General features: G+C 47.2%; 1 protein-coding gene across 1 annotated transcript; it reads left to right on the top strand.

Annotated features, from left to right (window-relative positions):
• Positions 1–325: 325 nt before the first annotated feature.
• MICOS10 (mitochondrial contact site and cristae organizing system subunit 10) lies at positions 326–20,584 on the top strand. Its single transcript, XM_081923949.1, has 4 exons — positions 326–445; positions 14,219–14,266; positions 16,643–16,752; positions 20,344–20,584. The coding sequence occupies exons 1-4, from the start codon at positions 379–381 to the stop codon at positions 20,350–20,352; spliced, it is 234 nt and encodes a 77-aa protein (XP_081780075.1). The 5' UTR covers positions 326–378; the 3' UTR covers positions 20,353–20,584.
• Positions 20,585–21,653: the final 1,069 nt, after the last annotated feature.

Genomic DNA, 21,653 nt, shown 5'->3' with positions numbered 1-21,653 from the left:
CGGGTGCCTTCTGGAGAGGAAGATGCCCGCAGATTACAATAAGCGAGGCCTGCAGCCTAGGATGCGTCCTTCATCCTAGCCTTTCTCTTTCGGGCCTAGCAGGTTTCCGCCCCAAGGTCAAGCCTCCGGCCCAGGTTGCTAAGGTTACCCCAGGTTACCCTTGGCAACGGGAGCCAGCTCTGCCGGGTGGAGCAGCGGAAGCTGGTGCCTCGAAAGCGGAAAACCTCTTTCGTCCGCTCTCTTCAACTCCTTTGTACACTCGCGAGAGCCGCCCGCTGTCAGCTACAGCAGCGGTACCTCTCGCGAGACTTACGCCTAAGGAGGCGGGCGGGAAGGCTGAGTGGCAGCTCGCGGAGGGAGCAGGAGGCGGTGGCCAAGATGGCGTCGGAGGGTGATTTGGGAAGGAAGTGGGACCGGTGCTTGGCTGACTCCGCCGTCAAGCTGGGTAAGGGGGCGAGGGTGGGAGCTGTGGAATAGGGAGCGAGAGGGGGCTCGCCCTGTGTCTACGGTGTGGTGCTGAGGGGGAAGGAAGACCTGGGTTAAGGAAGGGGCAGCCCTTGCTCTAAGGCCCTGCTCAGGTTATCCTCGCTTGGCGTGAGGCCTCGTGCATTTAGCAGCTATGTCCTTAGGATTAGAGGGTCAGTGCCTGGCTTGCCAATAAATCGTCGTGCTTCAGGGATAAGTTATTTATGCACGCATGCAGTTTTCAAAGGCATTTTTTAAAAGGAGTTGCAATGCATCCAAAACATTGCAACCCACTTTAAAAAACCCAAACCAAATTCTTAAATGCAGCAGCCTGCCTTTTAAAAGCAGTCGGGGAGGAGTATATATACAAAATATATCTTGCCCCCCTCATCGCAGACCTTTCTTCCTGGAAGGAGGGGAGGGAACTCTGTTGCAACAGAAAAATAAATATCTGCCTTGCTTTCCACCGGATCCTGCCTCCATTCATTCTTCTCTGACCGATCATGGACTTAGGGGACTCTGAGTCCCATGGGGAGTTGGGCAGCAAAAGCCAGATCCCAGTTTTTACATCAATTTCATAAGTTTTTCCCAAAGCAATTTTGAAGCCCACCCAAACCCTGCAGCTGACTTCTCAGGAGCCTGTCTTCAGAAGGTGCAACCCCCTATATTGTGTTGTTTGCTGCTGCCTTGAGGAGACAAGAGTGTTCAGAAATATTGTGAATAGAACTGCCAGTGTTTGTAGCTGCATTATGGGGGGGGGGTCCATGGTGCTGTGTCCCTATTTTTGTCCGGGAAGTGTGGTATAGTATAGAGCTGACCCTGGCAGCTATGTGCTCCACTTGGACCATACAGTGCTATCCTTCAAACTGCCTGTCACTGGAGACAGTCAAAGTTTATGTGAAGAAACTGAATATCTGTGGAGCCACCAATAATGTTTCATTGTGTTTTGTCTGCTGAATAGCTTTCGCTGCAGTTAAACTTCTAAAATGCACACTGAAAAGGATTGTCTTCTTCAGCAGTACAGTAACAAGAATCATGCTGTCAGGGTGTGTTTACAGGTCTAGTGGAGGCATAGTTCATTGGTTGAGCACCTGTTTTGCATGGGAGACATCACATGTTCAATTCCCGGCACATCCAAATAAAAGGATTGTAGGTGAGCCAGTCTGGGAAAGACTTTGAGATTCTGCTGCCTGCGAGAGTGGGCGGTAACATTCAATTATAAAATAACAGCAATATGTGTATCATTTCTGTAATATTTAGCCGTTTGAACATGCCATCACAGCAGTTGTTGTATCAGTCCTGTATGGTGGGGGTGCGCTCAGTATGGGGGTGGGGATAATGCTGTGAGAGTGATTTGCCTAAAGCCACCTGGTTTGTCCTTGGGCTTGACAGACGTGAAATCAAAACTAATAACTGTAGATCTGTGGTGTTATATTTTAGCTACCGCTCCCAATTCCTAGTTGATGGGGTCATTGCAGGTTATTGATGGTAGGGGGTGGGTTCACTTCCAACCACAGTGGTGCCCCTGGCTTTCCTATATTTATTTTATTTGTTGCATTGCATTTATATCCCATCTTTTTCTCCAAGGAGCTCACAGTGACATACATAACTCCCTCCCCCATTTAATCTTCACAGCAATCTTGTGTGAGGTAGGTTAGGCTGAGAGGCAGTGACTGGCCCAAGGTCACCCAGTGAGCTTCATGACTGAGTGGGGATTTGAACCCCTCTGACACTGAACAACCAGGCTGTCTTTGACAAAGGTTTTGCAGGGGATTCACTGTATGACTAAAGTTGGAGGATTCTTTGTGATGTATGAGAGAGAGACTCCTGTCTCACAGTGACAAATCATTTTGCTACCTAGTAGTCACCATTCATAGAGCTTTCAGAATTTCAAAAATTGCTTCACCTAACATTTTCTTCTTGTAATGCTTTACAACCAGCCTCTGAGGTAGTCCAGTGTTATCCCAATATTGCAGTTTTGGGGATGAAAGGGGAGTTGCTTTTCTAAGGTCACCTAACAATAACAAGTTACCGTAAGTGTGAAGTTTGATCTGGGGGACACACTTAACTACTGGGGAGAGGTTTTCCCCATGGAGTTTCTGCTTGACCCACACCTGTTAAACACACACATCTGTCAAACAATAAGGTGACTACCTGAGGCACAGGATTGGGATGACATCCAATGTGAATGGGTTGTATGTGAGTTCTACTAGAGTAAACCCATTGAAATTGATAACTGTGACTAACCAAGTTCACTTATTTCAGGGGGCCTACTCTGAGTAGAACTTAGTTTGCAGGAGACTGAGGTGTTGATGGGAGTTTGGGATTTCTTCTGCCTAACTGAGGTCCATATTGATGCAGTAGACTGTGTGTATGTTGGATTTCTGCTGGGAAGAACTGGGTTCAAATACCAACTCAGCTGTGAAGTTCTGCCTTGGGCAGATCACATTTAGCCTAACCCATCTCACAGTAGGTGATAGAGAAGGCAGTTGCTCTCATATCCTGCTTATAGGCCTTTGGTAGGCCTCTGTGAGAACAGGATGCTGTACTAGTTGGGCCTTGGCCTGATCCAGCAGTCAGGCTCTACTGATGGCTGTCAAATGGAGACCTGAAGGAGTGGGTCTGTGTTGAGACACAAGGAAGCAATAGTTGGGAATAGCTGAACTTAATTACTAGCTTAGTACAAGCAGAGAATGAGTTCAGACTAATGTGGAAAATGGATTCCCCACCAGCCCCTTCTTGCCTCTGGTTCCTATCACCTCCATCTTGTCAAAAGGTTTTCTTAGCTTGGCTGCCTCTTTGAATTCTTTCCAGTCTTTGACCTGCCCTACAAAGCTATTACTGTCTTTAGGACCTGTGTGATCATATTAATCCCAGCCAAATTAAAATATTTCCCCTTCCTTGAGCACTTAGGAAGTTTGTGAACATTCTATGCCTTCATGTCAGCTCAGCCAATCTGCATTGGAAGCCGCAAATGCTATATAATAGGTGTCCTTCGCTCAATCTTTGGCGTGCTCATATCCGGGCTTGGTTATGCTTTGGGGGTCACTAAGTTGATTTGTTTTCGTTGTCACTGATGAGCATTAGTGAAAAGAGGTTGGGACTCTGCCCTCTTTCCCAAAGTTGGAGGGTGGCCGCCCCCCGATGTGTCTTGATTCTCCTGCACTCCTACCCTGAAAACCTCGCATGAACCCCTTTGAAATGAGAGTTGTGCAACATGTTCCCAGTAATATTGCGCCCAGAGTTGGCTGCGGTTTTGAGGTTTCTGTTTGCAGCCAACTCCCCCGTTCCCATACCGGGAGAAAGTGCTTTTAAGTTTTGTGTCATAAGACTTGTTTACATGCAAGTGGGGCGGGTAAGAAGAGCAAGAAGAATTAACAATGATCCAGTTTGAATTGCAAATGAGTTAATAATCAGATTTGTGCTTGCTGTTGCAATTTTCTTCTCCTCTGGCTTCTTCTGGGTAGGTATTAATTTGATTTTAAATGAGCAGGTGTCTCATGCGTTGTAAGAGGGATTGAGGATGTGATAAGAAGGTTTCTGGGTTGATAAACAACCTAAGGTTTCTGGGTTGATAAACAGCCTAAGCATGTTTAGCCTGGAGAAGAGGAGGTTAAGGGGTGATACGATAGCCATGTTCAAATATATAAAAGGATGTCACATAGAGGAGGGAGAAAGGTTGTTTTCTGCTGCTCCAGAGAAGCGGACACGGAGCAATGGATCCAAACTACAAGAAAGAAGATTCCACCTAAACATTAGGAAGAACTTCCTGACAGTAAGAGCTGTTTGACAGTGGAATTTGCTGCCAAGGAGTGTGGTGGAGTCTCCTTCTTTGGAGGTCTTTAAGCAGAGGCTTGACAACCATATGTCAGGAGTGCTCTGATGGTGTTTCCTGCTTGGCAGGGGGTTGGACTCGATGGCCCTTGTGGTCTCTTCCAACTCTATGATTCTGTGATTCTAAGTAGAATCTTGCTGGATCAGGCTAAAGAGAAACCATCTCTGGTCCAGCATCCTGTTCATAGCAGTGGCCCACTAGATGCCTCCAAAAAGCCCACAAGGAGAGTATGGAGGCCTCGGCTATCCTTAGGAAGATAGAAAGCTGCCTTCTTCCAAGACAGAGCATTGGTCCATCTGGTACACTAGATGGTACAGTGTAACAGTACACTGACTGTCACATCTGGGTCTCAGACAGGACTCTTTCCCATTCCTCCTGGAGATTTGAACCCAGGACCTTCTGAATGCAAAGCGGATACCCCACCACTGAACTATGGCCCTTCCTTTAGAACACATAGGAAGCTGCCTTTGACTGAGGCAACCGCTTTATCTAGGGTAGTGCTGTCCATGTTGACTGACAGCAGCTCTCCAAGATTTTAGACGGGACATTCCCAGCCTACCTGGAGATGATGGGAATTGAACCGCATGCTCTTCCACTGAACTGTGGCCCATGTTTGTCCCTAGCACCTGACAGTCATAGGTAAATTGCATCGGAAGATGGAGGGACAGTTTAGTGGTTGATAAGACTTCCCCTTCATGAAGTTGTTGTAATCCTCTCATAAACCATCTACAAAGTATTGATGGATATTGTCGGAGCTTAGAGCAATTCCACATTCATACTTCTTTAAAACAAAGCATAATCACACAACAAAGTGCCTGTGGGTCAGTGCCCCAAATCCCTTAAGTGCCAGGCTCATTTTGCAATTGGCACAGGCCCAATTGTGACCATTTGGAGATCTCTGGATGCTTGGTTGGTGACAACCTGTCTGGCCCCTCCAGCTTTCTTAAGCAGGTAAGCAGAAGAGCTTATTTATTGCATTTATATGCGTACTTCTACATCTTGAGAAGTGGGTTTGGTGAGCCTCTTTGTGCACAGCAAATTTCGAGGCTGCTGAGTTACATGTGAGTGTGTTTAAGCTCTTGGGTTTCACAGAGTTCACAGTAAGGTGGAGTAATGAAGACTTCTGTGAAATGTGAGAGCTTGCATCAATGTGAAGCTGTCCCATTTAAAAAGTCAGCATTTGACTTACCAGTATTTGTGGCTGGTACTGCAGCTGTCCCTCCTACTACAAGGTATTTGGTTTAACACCTTATTCCTCATCCCCACCAGTAACCAAGCTTAAGTACTGCATTTGCCTTTGTTTGCCCCTTGTTACCCACCCACCTCTTTTCTGTTTTTGCTGCAGACAGCTTGGGAAGAAGTAGCCTTTTGCACATCTTCATAAAGAGACATGTTATCTTGATGGTGTTTTATATCCAGGATGGGGAACCTTTGGCCTTCTAGATCAAGCTTCCTCAAAGTCGGTCCTCCAGATGTTTTTGGCCTACAACTCCCATGATCCCTAGCTAGCAGAACCAGTGGTCAGGGATGATGGGAATTGTAGTCTCAAAACATCTGGAGGGCCGACTTTGAGGAAGCCTGTTCTAGATGCTTCTTAACCACAACTCTCATTACATCCTTGGCTATTGGCCATCCTTGCTGAGGCTGGGAGTTGTAGTTCAGTAACATCCGCAGGGTCAAAACTTGCCCATACCGGTTCTAGATGGATCAGTAGTCTCACCTGGTAGAGTATCTGATATAATAACTAGCCATGGTGGTTATGTTCTGCCTTCACAGTCAGAGACAGCAGTACTTCTGAATACTGCTTAATTAATCCACAGCAGTGGCAAATAGTCGGATGATCTTGCCTCTGTGTGGGGCTGCAATAATGAGGGAACCATTGAGAGATGGGCCTGTTGTGCCAATGAGGGAACCATTCGGCATCTGACGCTGTTGCCTTCGTCCTGCTTGAGGGTTTCCCACAGGCATTGGCTTGGCCACTGTGAGAACAGGAGCCTGGACTAGATGCACCATTGGCCTGATCCTGCAGGCTCCTCTTATGTCCTGTGCTCATAAGCAAGGGAAAGATCTTAGGTTTGCAGGCTGCCCTCACAATAAACTGCTGCAGAGGAGCATGTAGATCCCCTGTCGGTGTGCATGCCCCCAGCTCTTGCTTGAACTAAACACACGCCTTGTTCTGAGGATTGCGCAAGGCAATTGACTCAATTTTTCCCAACCGAAGCCCTGCCAGAGGTTTCCCAGCGGGAGTTTCTCACCGCCTGCTTGAACTGGGCCAGAGTCGTGTTTAGGCACAGGCACTTGGCCCAGAGCGTGAAAGGGAGCAGTGATGCTTATTTCACATGTATCAGGAATTAATGACATGTACGCACAGAGCCAGGGCCGCAGTTGCAGAGGTAAGCATAAATGAGCTTCGCCTAGTTGACAGTGGCATTACAAACCCACCAGGGCCCGCTTGATTCTCTGGGAACACTTTCTGATTTCCTTTTTTGCTGAATCCAAACATGCAGGCCTGATAAATCCTTAAGATGTAAAGCCATTTATAAATAAAAGTCCATATATTTATTCAACAAATGTTTCTTGTTTTGTTTTTTAAAGCAAAACATGACTTGCAAAAACTTCAGGAAAACAAGCAACAAGGCAATGAAACAATTTTTTAAGATTGGGGAAATTTTCAGGATACTCTGGGGAAAATACATTATGAAAATCTGTATTCCCATACATAGAACGGTATACATCTGTAAAACATGTTCTTATAAAGTGATCTGCAAGAACATGCTTTACAGATGTATACTGTTCTATGTATGGGGATACAACTAAATTTCAGGCATCTAACTCTGAAAAAAGTGGTGTGTGTGCTTGATTTGCCAAATGGTATGCTGCTCTTTCTGGTAAGCTGCTACTGGGGCAGGTGCAAAGTGCCTGCAGAGGGTTTTTTGTTTTTTGTTTTAAAGGAAAGGGTTATGTCCAATCTTAGTCCTACCCACAGCAGACCCACTGGAATTGGTGGGCCTGAGTGCTTTAATTTCAATGAGTCTACTCCGACTCTGAGTAGGGCTAACACTCCAAACCTTATTTGGCCTGAAAACTCTGGGTTGTACTGTATCTCATGTTAATGCTACTCAGAGTGGAGTGGACCCACTGAAATGAATGCGCCTTGGTAAGCTATGCCCATTAATTTCAATGAGTCTACTCTGTTGTTTGATACAACCCTCTTTGCCTCCAGTACCTACCCAGAATGAGTTTTAGCTTATCAGGAGCTTTGGGGAAAAACCTCTCTCCTGTTTTGCTGTTATAACTGGAGGTGGGAAGTGAAATTGATAGCTTCTGCTGATGAAGTGTGATGTGAAAGGCATCCCTGTTATGTATGCTGAACACATCCCTGTTCGGCAGCGGCAATGCCACTGCTGGGAGGCGGGCTGTTTTTCCCGGTGGGGTGGTCACAATTCCACTCCACTTCCACAAAAGGAGCTGGGAGCCAAAACAGCCCTTCCTCATCCTTCAAAAGCAGTGATGTTGGCCTGTTTTGAAGTTGTCATAGTGGTGGGTTTTGAAACAATTAAATGAAGGAAGTGATCTAAGGCGCTTTAATCCACTTGTCGCTGGGCAAGTGACTACGAGAAAGCTGCTCCTTTCCAGGAAGGCATATCTGATGGCTCCCTTCTGGGCACCCACTCCTTTGCAAGCCATGTTGTCATGTAGAGCCACGCCTGTACATGAACTGGCAACGGCCTGCAAGTTCATAAATTGCCCGCTCCTCTCCGGAAGACACTAATGTGCCTTTCGCCTCTAATCCTTTCTTTGTTTTGACATCTTGGAATAAAACACTTCAAACTATTAAATATTCCTTTCAAAATACAGCTTTTTAAATTATAAGGATTTTCTTTTGAGGGTGGGGAGGTGATCAGCTTGGCCTTCGATTGTAGTTTCCTGCAGTTTATAATTTAGGGGATTTTCTGCTTCTATAGTCAGAGCGAACCACTCAGATAGACATTGGACAGGTTCATGGCCTAACATCATAAGAGCTAAATGTAGGGTTGCCATACGTTTGGAATTATTCAGCCCCCTTAAGCAGTACTCAGACAGAAATGTCCAGGAAAAGAACCTTGAGCAAAGGATTTTCACTTTTTGAAATATGGCATCCCTAGTATGGGGCTTCCAGGTTTGGGTCGGCCACTGTGAGAACAGGATGCTGGACATCTGAAGGCAGCCCTGTTTAGGGAAGTTTTTAATGTTTGATGCATTACTGTATTTTAATATTTTGTTGAAAGTCGCCCAGAGTGGCTGAGGAAGCCCAGCCAGATGGGCAGGGTATTATTATTATTATTATTATTAATAATAATAATGATAATAATAATAATAATGATAATAATAATAATAATAATAATAATAATAATAATAATAATAATTGAGCCATTGGCCTGAGCCAGCAGGCTTTTCTTAGGTTCTTAAGAGACCAATCTGTTCTCTTCTTGTGGGTGGGTGGAAGGTAATTAGGAGAAGTCTTATTCAGCATCTGTTGAGCTAATAAGCAGTGGGATAAGTGGGGGACAATAAAGGGGGGTGTTGTCTGGCTTCCCAACAGCTGCGGCTGTGGGGGTCCGATGCCTGGGGAGAAGGAAAGCTTTGAGGATGGGTTCTGTGGGAGTGAAATAATACTGCGGGTTGCTTTGAAGTCTGAAGCTGGAGCAGAGAGTCTGGGAAATTGCTTGTGCCCCTGTATTCCTTCCATTCTCAAACCCAATTCCAACTAGCTGGCATAAGTCTCCAAACTGGAAAATACAAGGTGACTCTGAGGGATTAGGATTAGACTTCAAAATAGCCCTTCTGTCTCCAGAACTTGACTGATTTGGAAGACCAAATCAGTGTCAAGCTGATCAGAACTGTATGAAGAGCCAGTTTTGGTGGCAAATGCAGGGATGGGGGTGGAGAGAGAGAGAGAGAGAGAGAGAGAGAGAAAGGCGATATCTGCATGCTCAGGGGGGACCCCAAGATTTGCAGTGGTTAGAGTGTTGGAGTAAGACCTGGGAGACCAGGGTTCAAATCTCCACCTGGCAAAGAAGTGCACTGGGTGTGACCTTGGGGCCAGTCACTGCATCTCCGCTTAAACTACATCACAGGGTTGTTGCAGGGATAAAATGAGAGGGAGAACCACAAATGCCATCTTGATCTCATGGGGGGGGATATAAGTTCAATAAATACACAAGTGCAAGACATGTTTTTTAAAGGAAACTCCAAGGGGCAACCTTCCTCCCAAATAGCCCAGTACAAAGCAGTAAACTTAGCAGCCAAGGGATGTTGAATTTCAGGAAAAACTATGGTGGGGAAAAAGCAGAGTGGAGTGTACTGGAAGAGGGCAAAACTGGCTTTCTAGAACACTGAGTAGCAGCAGCACCTTGGTGAAGGATAAAACTGCATGATTTTGTTGCAAATCTCACTTGTCTTCATTAAAATATGGCCAGGTGATAACGTCAATTTGGCCAGTGCTTATATTAAAAGAATGTAGATTAATTGCCTCCGCAAACCTCACATTTGGTAGGACCGCAGCTATTGGAAAAGAGTATTCTATCTATTATTTTTTGAGGAGGTGGGAGGAAAGGGGTTAATTGACAAGAGGCCTTAAAGGAAAAACCCATTTTTTATGAAATTGGAATGACATTGTATATGGCAATGGCCAGTGTAGCACGTGCCTTTGGTTTGGAAAAATATTTTGGATCTAATTCATCTTTCTGTGTCATTTTTCCATTTGCAATACTTACAGATGGTGCAACAGAGTAAAATGTGGGGGTTAAATTAATCTGTGGCAGAGAAGATTGGCATTTGGCATGGGGTGGGTGGGGAACAAAAGCACAGTTTCTGCCTCCCCAAGGATTGAGGAAAGAAGTTACGGCCTGGCTGAACTGATTTTAAAATCCAATTTGAGGCTCTCCCAATGTGCTGGCTGGGAATCCGGAGAGCACCAAGTTGGTAAAGTTGAGCATGTTTCGTTCAGGAACATTCCCTGTGCATTGATGGGACCCACAAATGGTGTGTGAGGCCCTAACTCAGTGCCGGGTCAATTGGATGGGGTTGCCCGGAAGGCCCATTTCCTCCAGGCCAAGTGGCTGAAGACATCTCAAAGACGAAAACTACTTTCCTCGAGTCTTCCCCTCCTCTTGTGCCCTTCCTGGCTCTGGAGGGAGGGAGGGAGAAGCAGGAGGGGGTCTGGGACTGCAAGATATTTGGCTTTTATCCCCTGTCCGTTTGTTTTCCTTGTAAGTGAGAGCTTTCATCTTTTATTGTTATGAAGTTAAAGGCTGGCTTGGAGGTGCCGGTCTTTAGTGGAAACAGCTGCCTGCTGCAGTCCCTCGATGTCCCCTCGGTCAGGTGGGAGGCCCTTCTGGAGCAGCGCCTTGCCCTCTTAAAAGGAAATTGAGCGTGCAGCTCCCCAAAACGGCCAAAGCCATCGGCTGGTGTGGCTTTTTGCCTCTTTGCTGGCCCCTTTGTACAGTACCGTCCATAGCCAAGCTGGCAACTTGGCCATTTCACCTCTAGGGACTTCTCTCGGATGAGACTCATTTGTTCCAGCAGCGTTTGTGTCTAGGAAAACCCCCAGTGGGGTTGGATACACACGGCTTTGAAAGATTGACTCAAACTCCCCTTTGCTTTCTTGGCGACATTAAGGAGATGACCGCAGAACCACAACAACCTCCTGGTTGAATGAAGAACTGTCCACAGCAACAGTTTCATAGATCTTAATTCCTGCTTGTGCTTCGAATTTGGTGTGTGTGTCTGTTGAATTGCAGGCCAAAACTGTCCTAGATAGAAATTATTTGAACTGAGCAGCTGGTTGGGCAGACAGAGGAGCGGGGAAACATTTGCTGCATTTTCTTCTCAATAAAGATTGGCAGTGCCCTCCATTATAACCCTTGGCATGTGACATCAGTCTTTACGGCCCTCCAGGTTGCAGTGGAAAGCTGGATAGGAATCTACCAAAGTTGCCAGAGCCTCGCAGCCTCTGCCACAGAGGTGTGGGGCCATTCCCATAAGAAGCTGCCCCTTTATTGAATCCAGCACATCTTCCTCACCCGATCCAGCCTTCACCAACCCTGTGCCCTTGTAGATGTTGCTGGGCTACAGCTCTCATCAGGCCCACCCAACACCGCCCATGGTCAAGGATTTTATTTAGACGATAACTTGCTCTGAATCTATTCATGGAGGATAAGGTTATCAGTGGCTACTAGCCATGATGTCTGTGTTCTGCAGGCTCTTGTTCACTCCTAACCCATCTGGAAGGCACCAATTTGATCTACTTAGAATGATCCAGTTGCCCCCCTCCCCCAGGCTCTGTGGTTATCGTATTCTGGGCAATCATCGGACATTGGTTTTTCCCTAACAGGATGGAAAATGGTAACAGAAGCAACTGTTTAAAGGCCGGTGTTCGCGTGATGCACAGTCCATCTCCCATGTAAACCATTTCTCATTGATTAGCTAACTTGTTTAAGTTGGCAGAGGGGGAGAGAGAGAGAAGCCACCCTTGAGCAGGAAGTCTAAGCCTGGACCGCAGCATGACTTGCTGAGCTGGACAGTTTGAGCGAACGCCCATCTCATCGGTTCCCCCCCCCTTCCCCCAGTTCTGCGTGTTGAAATAATTATTTTCTCTAAACAGCCTGATTTCCAGCAGTGGTACTTGAGAAAGAAAGGAAAGGCAGTGTGTAGCAAGGGAAGGAGTTTGTTTGAGCCTCGGGTCAAGGAGGCCAAACAGTTTGTGCTTTTGATGGAGCTGTGCAGATGGTAATTTGGGTTTAATAGCATAAACACCCTCTCCACACCCCCCCCAACACCAGCTGTTCCATGGGGAAGCTGGAGTAGAGTGGGGAGACATCGGTTGTTGCTAATAGTCATTCGTGCCTTGATGCCTGCTTGACTACAAACTCTAGGTGCACCCTGCCGCCCCCCGGGCATCTTTTTAAAATTAAATTTATTTTCGAATTTTAAAATTACAAACCCACAAAAGTCATGCTTCTAGCTGTGTGGTAACGCTGGTTGTAGTATCCAATCACACCAGTCAAAATGTTCTGTAATGTGAGGAAGGCGATGACTATGCGCTCCCTCCATGGTTGGAAGGAGCAATGCTTCTGCTGGAAACTACAGAAGGGGAGAGTGCTCTGGTGCTCGAATCCTGCTTGCGGGTTTCCCTTTGAGGCAGCCTTTCTCAACCTGTGGGTCCCCAGATGTTGTTGAACTGCAGCTCCCATCACCCCTAGCTAGCAAGGCCAGAGCTCAGGGATGATGGGAGTTGTAGTCCAACAACATCTGGGGACCCACAGATTGAGAACCGCTGCTTTGGGGCATCTGGTGAAAACGTCATGCTGGACTGCCTGCCCCAGCAGGGCTTTCCTTAATAATCTTTATGGTAGATAATATCCTGCCATCTCTTCTGTCTTGCCAGGAATCAGCTTGCAGTATCTCACAATCCTGGGGCACACCATCTAAAGATGATTTCAGATCTTGTCTGCCCTGTGCCCCGCTGCCAAGATAAACAAATGAGTTCCCTTAATAGATTCAGCTTAACCTAAGCTCTGTAAGATACCATCTAAATAAAATCTCAGGAAGAACTTCCTGCAAAATCCACACACTGTATTGATCTGTGGTATCTTCTTCCAAATCCAAATCTATGACTTACGTTGACATATAAATGGAGCTTGGGACTCTGCAGGAGGGGGTGCCAGTGCTTAGCCTCGGGACATGACAGTGTTCCAGAGCATGGGCAGAGTGTGTTTGCTTTACAGCTGCCATGAACAATAAACCAGCCATGTCGGTTTGGGGCCTTGCACGGTCAATTTCCTTTTAAGAGGGCAAGGCGCTGCTCCAGAAGGGCCTCCCACCTGACCGAGGGGACATCGAGGGACTGCAGCAGGCAGCTGTTTCCACTAAAGACCAGCACCTCCAGGCCAGCCTTTAACTTCATAACAATAAAAGATGAAAGCTCTCACTTACAAGGAAAACAAGCAGACAGGGAATAAAAGCAGAGCAAAGGGCCCCCCTTTGGTTCCCACCTTCCCAAGCCACGATGAGCACTAGAGGACGGGGAGAAGGAAGCAATTTTTCTCCGAGACGGCTCCAGGCCACTTGACTTGGGAATAAACTGGCCTTCCAGGCAACCCCATCCTGTTGACGCAGGACTGAGTTAGCGCCCCACAGAACATTTGGGGGGCCCATCAATATCTGGAGAACATTTTCAAAGGCCGTCCGCTGCCTCCACGTTTAAATCCAGAGCTTGCCAGGGACCGCAGCTCAGGGCTGAAGGAACACATGCTCTGTGTGTAGAAGGTCCCATGGCTCAGTCTTGGGTAGAAGGCCTGGGGAAGCCTTTGGTAAGCAGAGCAAGGACTGGGCTAGGTTGGCCAATGGCCCGATTTGGCATCAGGCGTCCCTAGGAGGCCTGTAGCAAAATGGTAGGCACTCCTTCTTCGCATGTGGAAGGTCGCAGCTTCAGTCCCTGCCGTCTCTGCTAGTAGAAGCTAATAAGCCTTTTCCTTCTGTAGCTGTGCTTTTGTGCACTTTTTTAAAAAAAGAAAGAGAGAGAGAGGCAGTGATGGCCACCAACTTGGAGAACTGGGCAGATTCCGGAAGATTAAGGCTATTGGTGGTTACTAGACACAATGGCTATGCTCTTACCTACACAGCTGGAGGCATCAGTGGTTCTGCATACCAGTTACTAGAAACCATGGGAGGGGAGAGGGCTCTTGCGTTTGGGTCTTGCTTGTGGGTTTCCTACTGGAGCATCTGATTGGCCACTGACAACAGGATGCTGGACTAGATGGGCTATTGGCCTCATCCAGCATCATCTTCTTATGCTCTGCAATGAATAGTATTGTTCCCTTGTGGGCACGTGGGGAGGCCTGGCAGGCTCTGCTAACCCTTTCCTTCCTCTTGCAGGTGCTGGCTTTGGGCTGGGTGTCGTCTTCTCGGTCATCTTCTTCAAAAGTAAGTGATGGGTAGCTGCCAGGTGAATACCCCGCTTCCGCCCCAGGTGCTTGTCTTCCTGACATCCATTCTGAGGGGACCTTATGCCACCATCCCTCCCTTTATGCTTTTGGATATTAGCCAGCCAATGAAGATGGCAGGACAGCAGGGACCCATAGCTTAGCGGTAGAGCACTTTGTTTGCATGCGAAAGGTCCCAGATTCAGTCCCCAACACCTCCCGTTAAAAAGATCAGGTAGGCAGCTGATGACGAAGGCACTTCTGTGCCTGAGATCCTGGAGCTCCACTGCCGACCAGAGTTGGAAATATTGGGCGAGTTCAACCATTTCCCCAACCTGGTGGCTCTCCAGTGGTTGCTGGATGCCTCAACTCCTGTGAGCCCCCTGCCAGCACAGCCACAGGGTTAGGGATGACCAGTGATGTGTTAGTAACTCTATGTGTGTTTTGCAGCCTGAGTTTCAAAGGCAGGTTTAGTAGCCCCTTCTAAATAAAGAACCTCCTCACAACGTATTGTGGTATTTGCTTTCTCTAAATAAAAGCTGCCTTGTTGACATCAGGATGGGATTTGAGCACACGGGAAGAGCCCTTTCCAGCAGCCATTTGATAAACATTTTTAATATATATTTATGCAATAACTTCCTTCTGTTTAAAAACAACAAGCACTGTGGAGCCCATCTGCGTGTTTCCCCCCACCCCCAAGCCCAGCACCGTGACCCATTTTTAAAACAGGTTTTACTCCACCATGCATTTTGTGGGATAGGGTGGGGTGCAGGTTTTTAGGATTTGCAAACAGGGATGAGCCACTTGAAAAGATCAACCTAGTAGCTGTGGAAAGAGGATTTCTTTATAACCAGGGGTGAGGAACCTCCCTTGCTTCGCCACCTTTGGGGGGGGCAATCTGTCAGGGGTCGGCTGCTGTCAGTGGGGGGGGGGCCCAAGCCAGAGGTGAGTGGAGCCACTTCCCTCCTCCTATTTCTTTACCAGGGAAGGGAGAGTGACTGGAAGTGGGGAGGAAGAAAAGGGTCCTCCTTTCCTTCCACTCTGCAGTTTTAATCTGAAATCTTAGGCTCAGCGCTGCGCCCAGAGCTCAGAAACTGCTCGCGCTAATGAAATTCCCTGTCACAAAATGCACCTAAAACTATGGTTTTTAGGATTTTTAGGATTACTCTGGGAGTTTCAAACACTGGCTGTGGGTGTTAAAAATTTTGGGGGAGGCATGTATGCCACCTTGATCTCCTTGGAGAAAAAGGTGGGATAGAAATACAATGCAACCAATGAAATAAACGAATACAGTGGTACCTCGCAAGACGAAAGCCTCGTAAGACTAAAAACTTGCAAGACGAAAGAGTTTTTCATTTTTTGAGTTGCTTCGCAAGACGAATTTCCCTATGGGCTTGCTTCGCAAGACGAAAACGTCTTGCAAGTTTGTTTTCTTTTTCAATGCATTCCTATGGGAATCCGTGCTTCGCAAGACGAAAAATTCGCAAGACGAAAAAACTCGCAGAACGAATTAATTCATCTTGCGAGGTACCACTGTAATAATTTTGTTATGGTGGTCTGCATGTGCCACCTAGTTACAATCCCTACAGCAGCCCTGCGAGGCGGGGGTGTGGAACCTTTATCAGCCCAAGTGCCCCATTCCCTCACGGGCAGTCTTTTGGGGGGGGGTGGAAACCACATGTCAGTAGTGGGCAAGGCTAGGTGCAAATGTGGACAGAGCAATCGATGGCTTTCATCTCTTAACTAGTAGGCCAGCCTGAGGCTTCTGCAGCCTCCCTCCCCAAATGCCTCTCTATTCAGGCAAGCAAGAGTCACTTTTCCCAGTTCAAGGACATATTCCAGCTAGGCAAAAGCACTCGAGAGTGGCAAGTGACAAAAATATAAAATTCGGCTTTGTAATTCGGAATTTATGTGATGTGATTTGATTTGATTGGTCGGTTAATAAAAATTATTTTTTTTTAAAAAAAAAAAGGAGAGTGGCAAGTGAGCCATTGATGGGGCACAGAACTGGGGAGAATTCCAGGGGCCACTTAGGAAGACCTTGAGGGCCATTTCTGCTATAAGGCAAATCCCTATCAGTAATATCCCCTTGTTTCAGAATTAAGCCTGAGAATTGCTTGCCTAAGACCCACCAGTGGGCCCATAACAAATTTGATCCAAGAACTTCCCCATTCAGAATTCAGTCCCTTAACTGTGCTGCTGTACCAGCTATCATTGATGCCCTTGCAGAATTTCTTGTTTCGTTGAAGCATTGCAAATTATCTGGACCTTGATTCAGACCACATTTCATAATGACATTCCCATCGTTCTTCCATCTCTGTTCTCTCTCTTTCTCTCTTTCCCTCCTTCTCTTTCCTTCCACCTTCTTTTGTTCCAGGGAAGACGTGGCCCATCACTCTCGGGTCAGGAATGGGCTTAGGAATGGCTTATTCAAACTGCCAGCATGACTTCCGGTCTCCTTACCTTCTCCATGGGCGGTTTGTCAAGGTGAGTCTGCTTTTGAGAACTCTCTTCGGTCGCATCCACATAATACATTAAAAGACAGTGTTCTCTAAGCTACTAACATGAGTTAACTGCAGGAGGCAGTGGAAGACAGGAGTGTCTGGCGTGCTCTGGTCCATGGGGTCACAAAGAGTCAGACACAACTAAACAACAACAAATACCACTTTAACTTCCCCAAAAGATCCTGGGGACTGTAGTTTGTTAACCGCTAACTACGTTTCCCATAATTCTTTAGGGGAACCATGACAGTTTAGAGTCTCTTAAATGTGCTTAAAATGTGACCTTATAGATATTTGCTTGGTCTGGGGTAGGGAGTAATTCCTAAAAGCACAGCAGGCACCTTCTGTGCCAACTTTTAAACGCCTGCTGAAAACCTTTCTATTCTGCCAGGCCTATGCGGGCAAACAAGAATGCCTGTTTCCACAGTGGTTAATTGATGCCCTGTTTTTAACTTCTTTACGTTTTTATTGTATGGTTCTGTGTTTTTATTGCTTTAAACCACTTTGATGTTTTTTATGGCACAGCAGTATACAAATCATAGAATCATATAAATATTTTTATAATTAAATATTAAACTCAGGGGAAAGCGGGTAGCCTTCCAGATCCCCCCCTTTAACTTAACAACCAGTGCAGTTGAGAGTATGAGGTTTGTGGGTCTAGCAGACGGCCGTCTTTAAAAAAGGGCCATGGGACACTGTTGTTTTTGAAAACAAACGGATGTCTTGCAGCAAAGGTTTTCACATTCTGGAGTCAAATCCTCTGCACATTTGGCAGAAATGCACACGGCTCTTTGGGGTGGGGCGATTGTAACCAGTGGAACCAAACGGTCACGAAAATTAAGAGAGCAGAAGTCTGTGACAATTATACATAAAGTTTAAAAGAGTGCTAGGTGGTCAACGTGATCGTTTGCAACAGCAATAATTGGGGGATAAATTTCACGCCTGTAGTGGGTGAGGAAACCCTGGTCTCTATTTAAGCCCTCAACTAGAACTATGAAAGTTGTGGATTGGGGAGTTGCATCCAGTGCTAGCCCTACTCAGAACAGACCCACTGAAGTTAATGGGCAGACCTGATTTAGGTTCATTCATTTTGGTGAGCCTGTTCTAACTTAGTTGGATACAACCCAGTTTCTGATTCAGCTATTTTCCCACGGTGCAGCAGGAAACCCTGGTCTCGGTTGAGCCCCAGAGTGTAAGATAAAGTTCAGCCACTTTTCTTTGGCTAGGGGGCTCTGATATAAGTCTGGAAATGTAACCAGAGTACAGCTATGGGGCTTGGTTGCAAGAGCTTCCTGGCCTACTCAGCCAAGAGCGGGGTTCCCCCCCCCACACACACACACTCTTGTTGATTTACCAAACCCCCTTTCCCTTTGCTTCTCTCTTTCCTCATCCTCTCAGCCAAACCACCCTTGAGCCAACTTAGCCTTTTTCTTGCTTGCAGGTTTCCTGCCACCTAATTCTCCCTTGAATTTTCTTTGGCGATTGCTTCTCCCTCCCTCCCTCCCTCCCTCTTGGAAATTTGCAAGCTTTGTGCTTGCCTGCCTTTTTTTTTTTTTTTGCTAGAACCCCAAGATTTACCAACCAGAGCCTGGTGCAAAAGTTTTATTGTTGAAGAGCATTTTCGTCTAGCATCCTCTTCTCTCAGTGACCAGCCAGATACCTCTGCAAACAGGACCTTTATGCAACAGCAATGCTCCCCACTTGTGTTTCCCATCAACTGATACTCAGAAGCGTTGCTACCTTCCGATTGCAGATTTACCCAGAGATCTGCCAGTTGATTCTAAGCTACATTCTGCCCACCTCTCAGTCCAGCCCTCAATTGTCTGGCCTTGCACACCGTCAGTGCTAATTAGTTTGATGACTTAACTCCCAGCAAGCGTTGCTTGTGGCTTTCTTCCAGATGGGAGAAGAAGTTGCTAATTCCAATTTGATGACTGGTATAGGTGGGGTGGGGTGGGGAGACCCATCCAGCAGCCTCACCATTCCCCCCCCCCCTCGAAGAATTGAGGCCTCCAGACCACTCAGCTGTCCACATCAAAACTGCGTCATGCTTCCCGCAATGTTGCGAAACGGCCATATAAAGTTTATAACAGACTCTATTCGTGGTTTCCCTTCCTCCCACAACCGCACAAAACCTCTCTTATGGAGTAGCAAATTGCAGAACAGCCTTGGACATGAATAAGCCCTCTAGTATGGCAAGTTGTGACTCTGTGCAGTCAACTCTACGTCGCTTAATGTTGGGGCTTGGTGTACATAATACTTTTTTTTGGGGTGGGGGAATTGTTTTATGTAAAAAATAGAATTACAATTCATTACTGCAGGTACAATCAATTCAAACGGAGAGCTAAACGATATCCCCTCCATCACCCTCCCTCAAACAACCTAATACAAACTCTCTTGATCTTCAGATATTATAGTCACTGTTTACAGAGTCTGCTACATTCCATAAAACCTATTGCTTTCTAAAAAATAAAATAAAAAATTACTGTCTATATGGGAGCAGAAGGAAGGAGTTGATAAGGATCACAGCTCTTAAATTCTATGTTTCTGTGTCGCAGACAAACAAACATATATTAGCACTTCTTTTTCTTCAAACTGTAGGGGAGCAGGGAGAAAAAATGTATTCTTTTGCTCTTATCATAGAATTGTAGAGCTGGAGGGGACCATGAGGGTCATCTAGTCCAACCCCCTGCCCGACGTGAGGGTCGAACCCACGACTCCGAGGTTAAGAGTCTCATGCTCTACTGAAATGCCACCAGGCATTTGGCTCTGTAGGCTTTTGAGTGTGTCTTTGCAAAGGCAGCAGCACCTTTCCTTAAAGCTGAGACTTCCTGGATGCAGGGTTCCATTTCCCCTTATGTGCTTGGAGACCAGGGAGTCCACAAGTCAGGGATCTAAAGGGAGGCGGATAGCTGTGGTCACAAGGGACCAGGGTCCTGCAGGACTTGACATCTTTCCGCAGGGCCTGCAAGACAGAGCTGTTCCTCCTGGCCGTTGGTTTGGACTCAGTCTGACCCTTATGTTTCCTTCCCCTTATGGTTTTGATCTATGGGCTACTATTAAAACGAGGCTGCATTTTAAATAGTATTTTTAACCTGTATTTTAAATTGATTTCTCTCCCCCCCCCCATTATGTTTTTATTGTAATTTTATTGGTGTTAGCTGCCCTGAGCCCGGCTCTGGCCGGGGGGCGGGGCAGGGTATAAATAAAATTTATAGAGCGCGAGATCCTCTCATATAAAGGTAACTCTTGGATGGCTGTGAGAAAGGATTGGACAAATCCATGGGGAGGAGAGGGCTGTCAATGGCTATTAGCCACAATGGCTATGCGCTGCCTCCACTATCGGAGGCAGCACGGCTTCCAAACACAAATTGCTGGAAACCAGAGATGGGAAGAAGTCTCTTGTGCTCAGGGTCTGCTTGTGGGGTTTCCCACTGAAGTGTCTGGGTGGCCGCTGTGCCATTGGCCTGGTCCAGCGGGCTCTTAATGTTCCTCTGTTAAAGTTTTGCAGCAGGAACAGACCTGCAACCCTAAGGCCAAATGAGTAACCGCAAGCCGTTTTTTCCCCTTCCACCAGGAGCAATGACGCAGGCCCGACCCACGCCTCTCTTTTGCCAGAGGATCAGCGGCACCTTGGCAATTCCTCGGGAAGGTCGAAGCGTCCCGGCCTTGAGGCAACGGCCTTTGGAAGTGTTCGGCCCGTTGCTCTTTTTCCCCACGACACCTGGAACCGAATATCATTTTTTTTGTAATCCCCCTTTTGGAAACGAAAACGGGGAAGGTGCTGTTCTGGAAAGTGAAATAAAAACGAGAGTCCACCCCCTTGCCTCCTGCTCTGTCTGCTGTGTGTAGAAAGGGAATGTGTGGGACGGCTTATTTTTCCGTTTGAACTAGCAGCTGTGGCCACCTGGTTAAGTTCCTCTTTGAAAGGCACCCGCCCCCCCCCCCGGTGACAGCTGTCCTCTGTTCCTCTCCCACTTGCAATCAGCCCCCGCTGAAGTTTACAGTTTGCGTTTAAAGAAAAGCAGCCCCACCCCATAGATCACCCTCTTTATCTCTGCTGTAGTCTGGAGATGTCCTTTAGCAGCAGCGACTGTCTTTAAAGAAAAAAGACCAAAACTCATAAATGAGCAGGCAGATAGAAGAGGATCTGGGGGTGGGGTCTAGCCCTCTAGCTGGAGACATCGGCGTCCTGCACCAATGGGGAAGCAAGATGGGGGCCTGTAGCTCAGTGTCAGATAACAGGAGGACATGGGATCAGGGCAAACACACTTCTAATCCGGCATCCTGTTCTCATGGCGGCCAGCCACGTTCCCTGAAGGGGAGCCTGGGAAGTAGGAGCTGAGTTCAAGAGCAGGGCTCCTGTGACTTGTGATTGCAGCAACTGACACATTCAGAGGCGGCTTCCAGTGGCTGGAAGTCGCAGGAGGGGAGCGCGCTCTTGTGTTCAAAGCCAGCAGGAGACCCTCAGGCAGGCACCATCCGGTTGGGCAGGATGCCAGACTAGATGAGCCATTGGCCTGGTTCCTGCAGAACTCTTCTGATGTTCTGACCCGCTCTGTATGCCAAAGGCACCCAATTTCAGTCTCCGCCATCCAGACAGGGCTGAGACGTAGCTCTGCCAAACCCCAGAGAGTCGCTGCTGCTGCCGCCTGTCAGCATTGTCTGTTCCAAGCTAGTTGGGTTGAGGGTCCGACTGCTATGAGGCAGCTGCCTATATTCTTGCTCCTTAAGGGGAGGGCCGTAGCTTAGTAGCAGAGCACCTGCTTGGCATGCAGAAGGTCCCAGGTTCAGTCCCAGCAGCATCTCCCAAGTAGGGCTGGGAATGTCCTCCATTTGAAACCTTTGAGAGCTGCTGCTGGTTAGGATAGACTAGATGAACCAAGG

This window comes from Podarcis melisellensis (genome assembly GCF_964234715.1).
Source record: "Podarcis melisellensis genome assembly, chromosome: 8".
In the NCBI taxonomy this organism is placed as follows: Eukaryota; Metazoa; Chordata; class Lepidosauria; order Squamata; family Lacertidae; genus Podarcis; species Podarcis melisellensis.
This window is presented reverse-complemented; position numbering and strand designations above follow the sequence as displayed.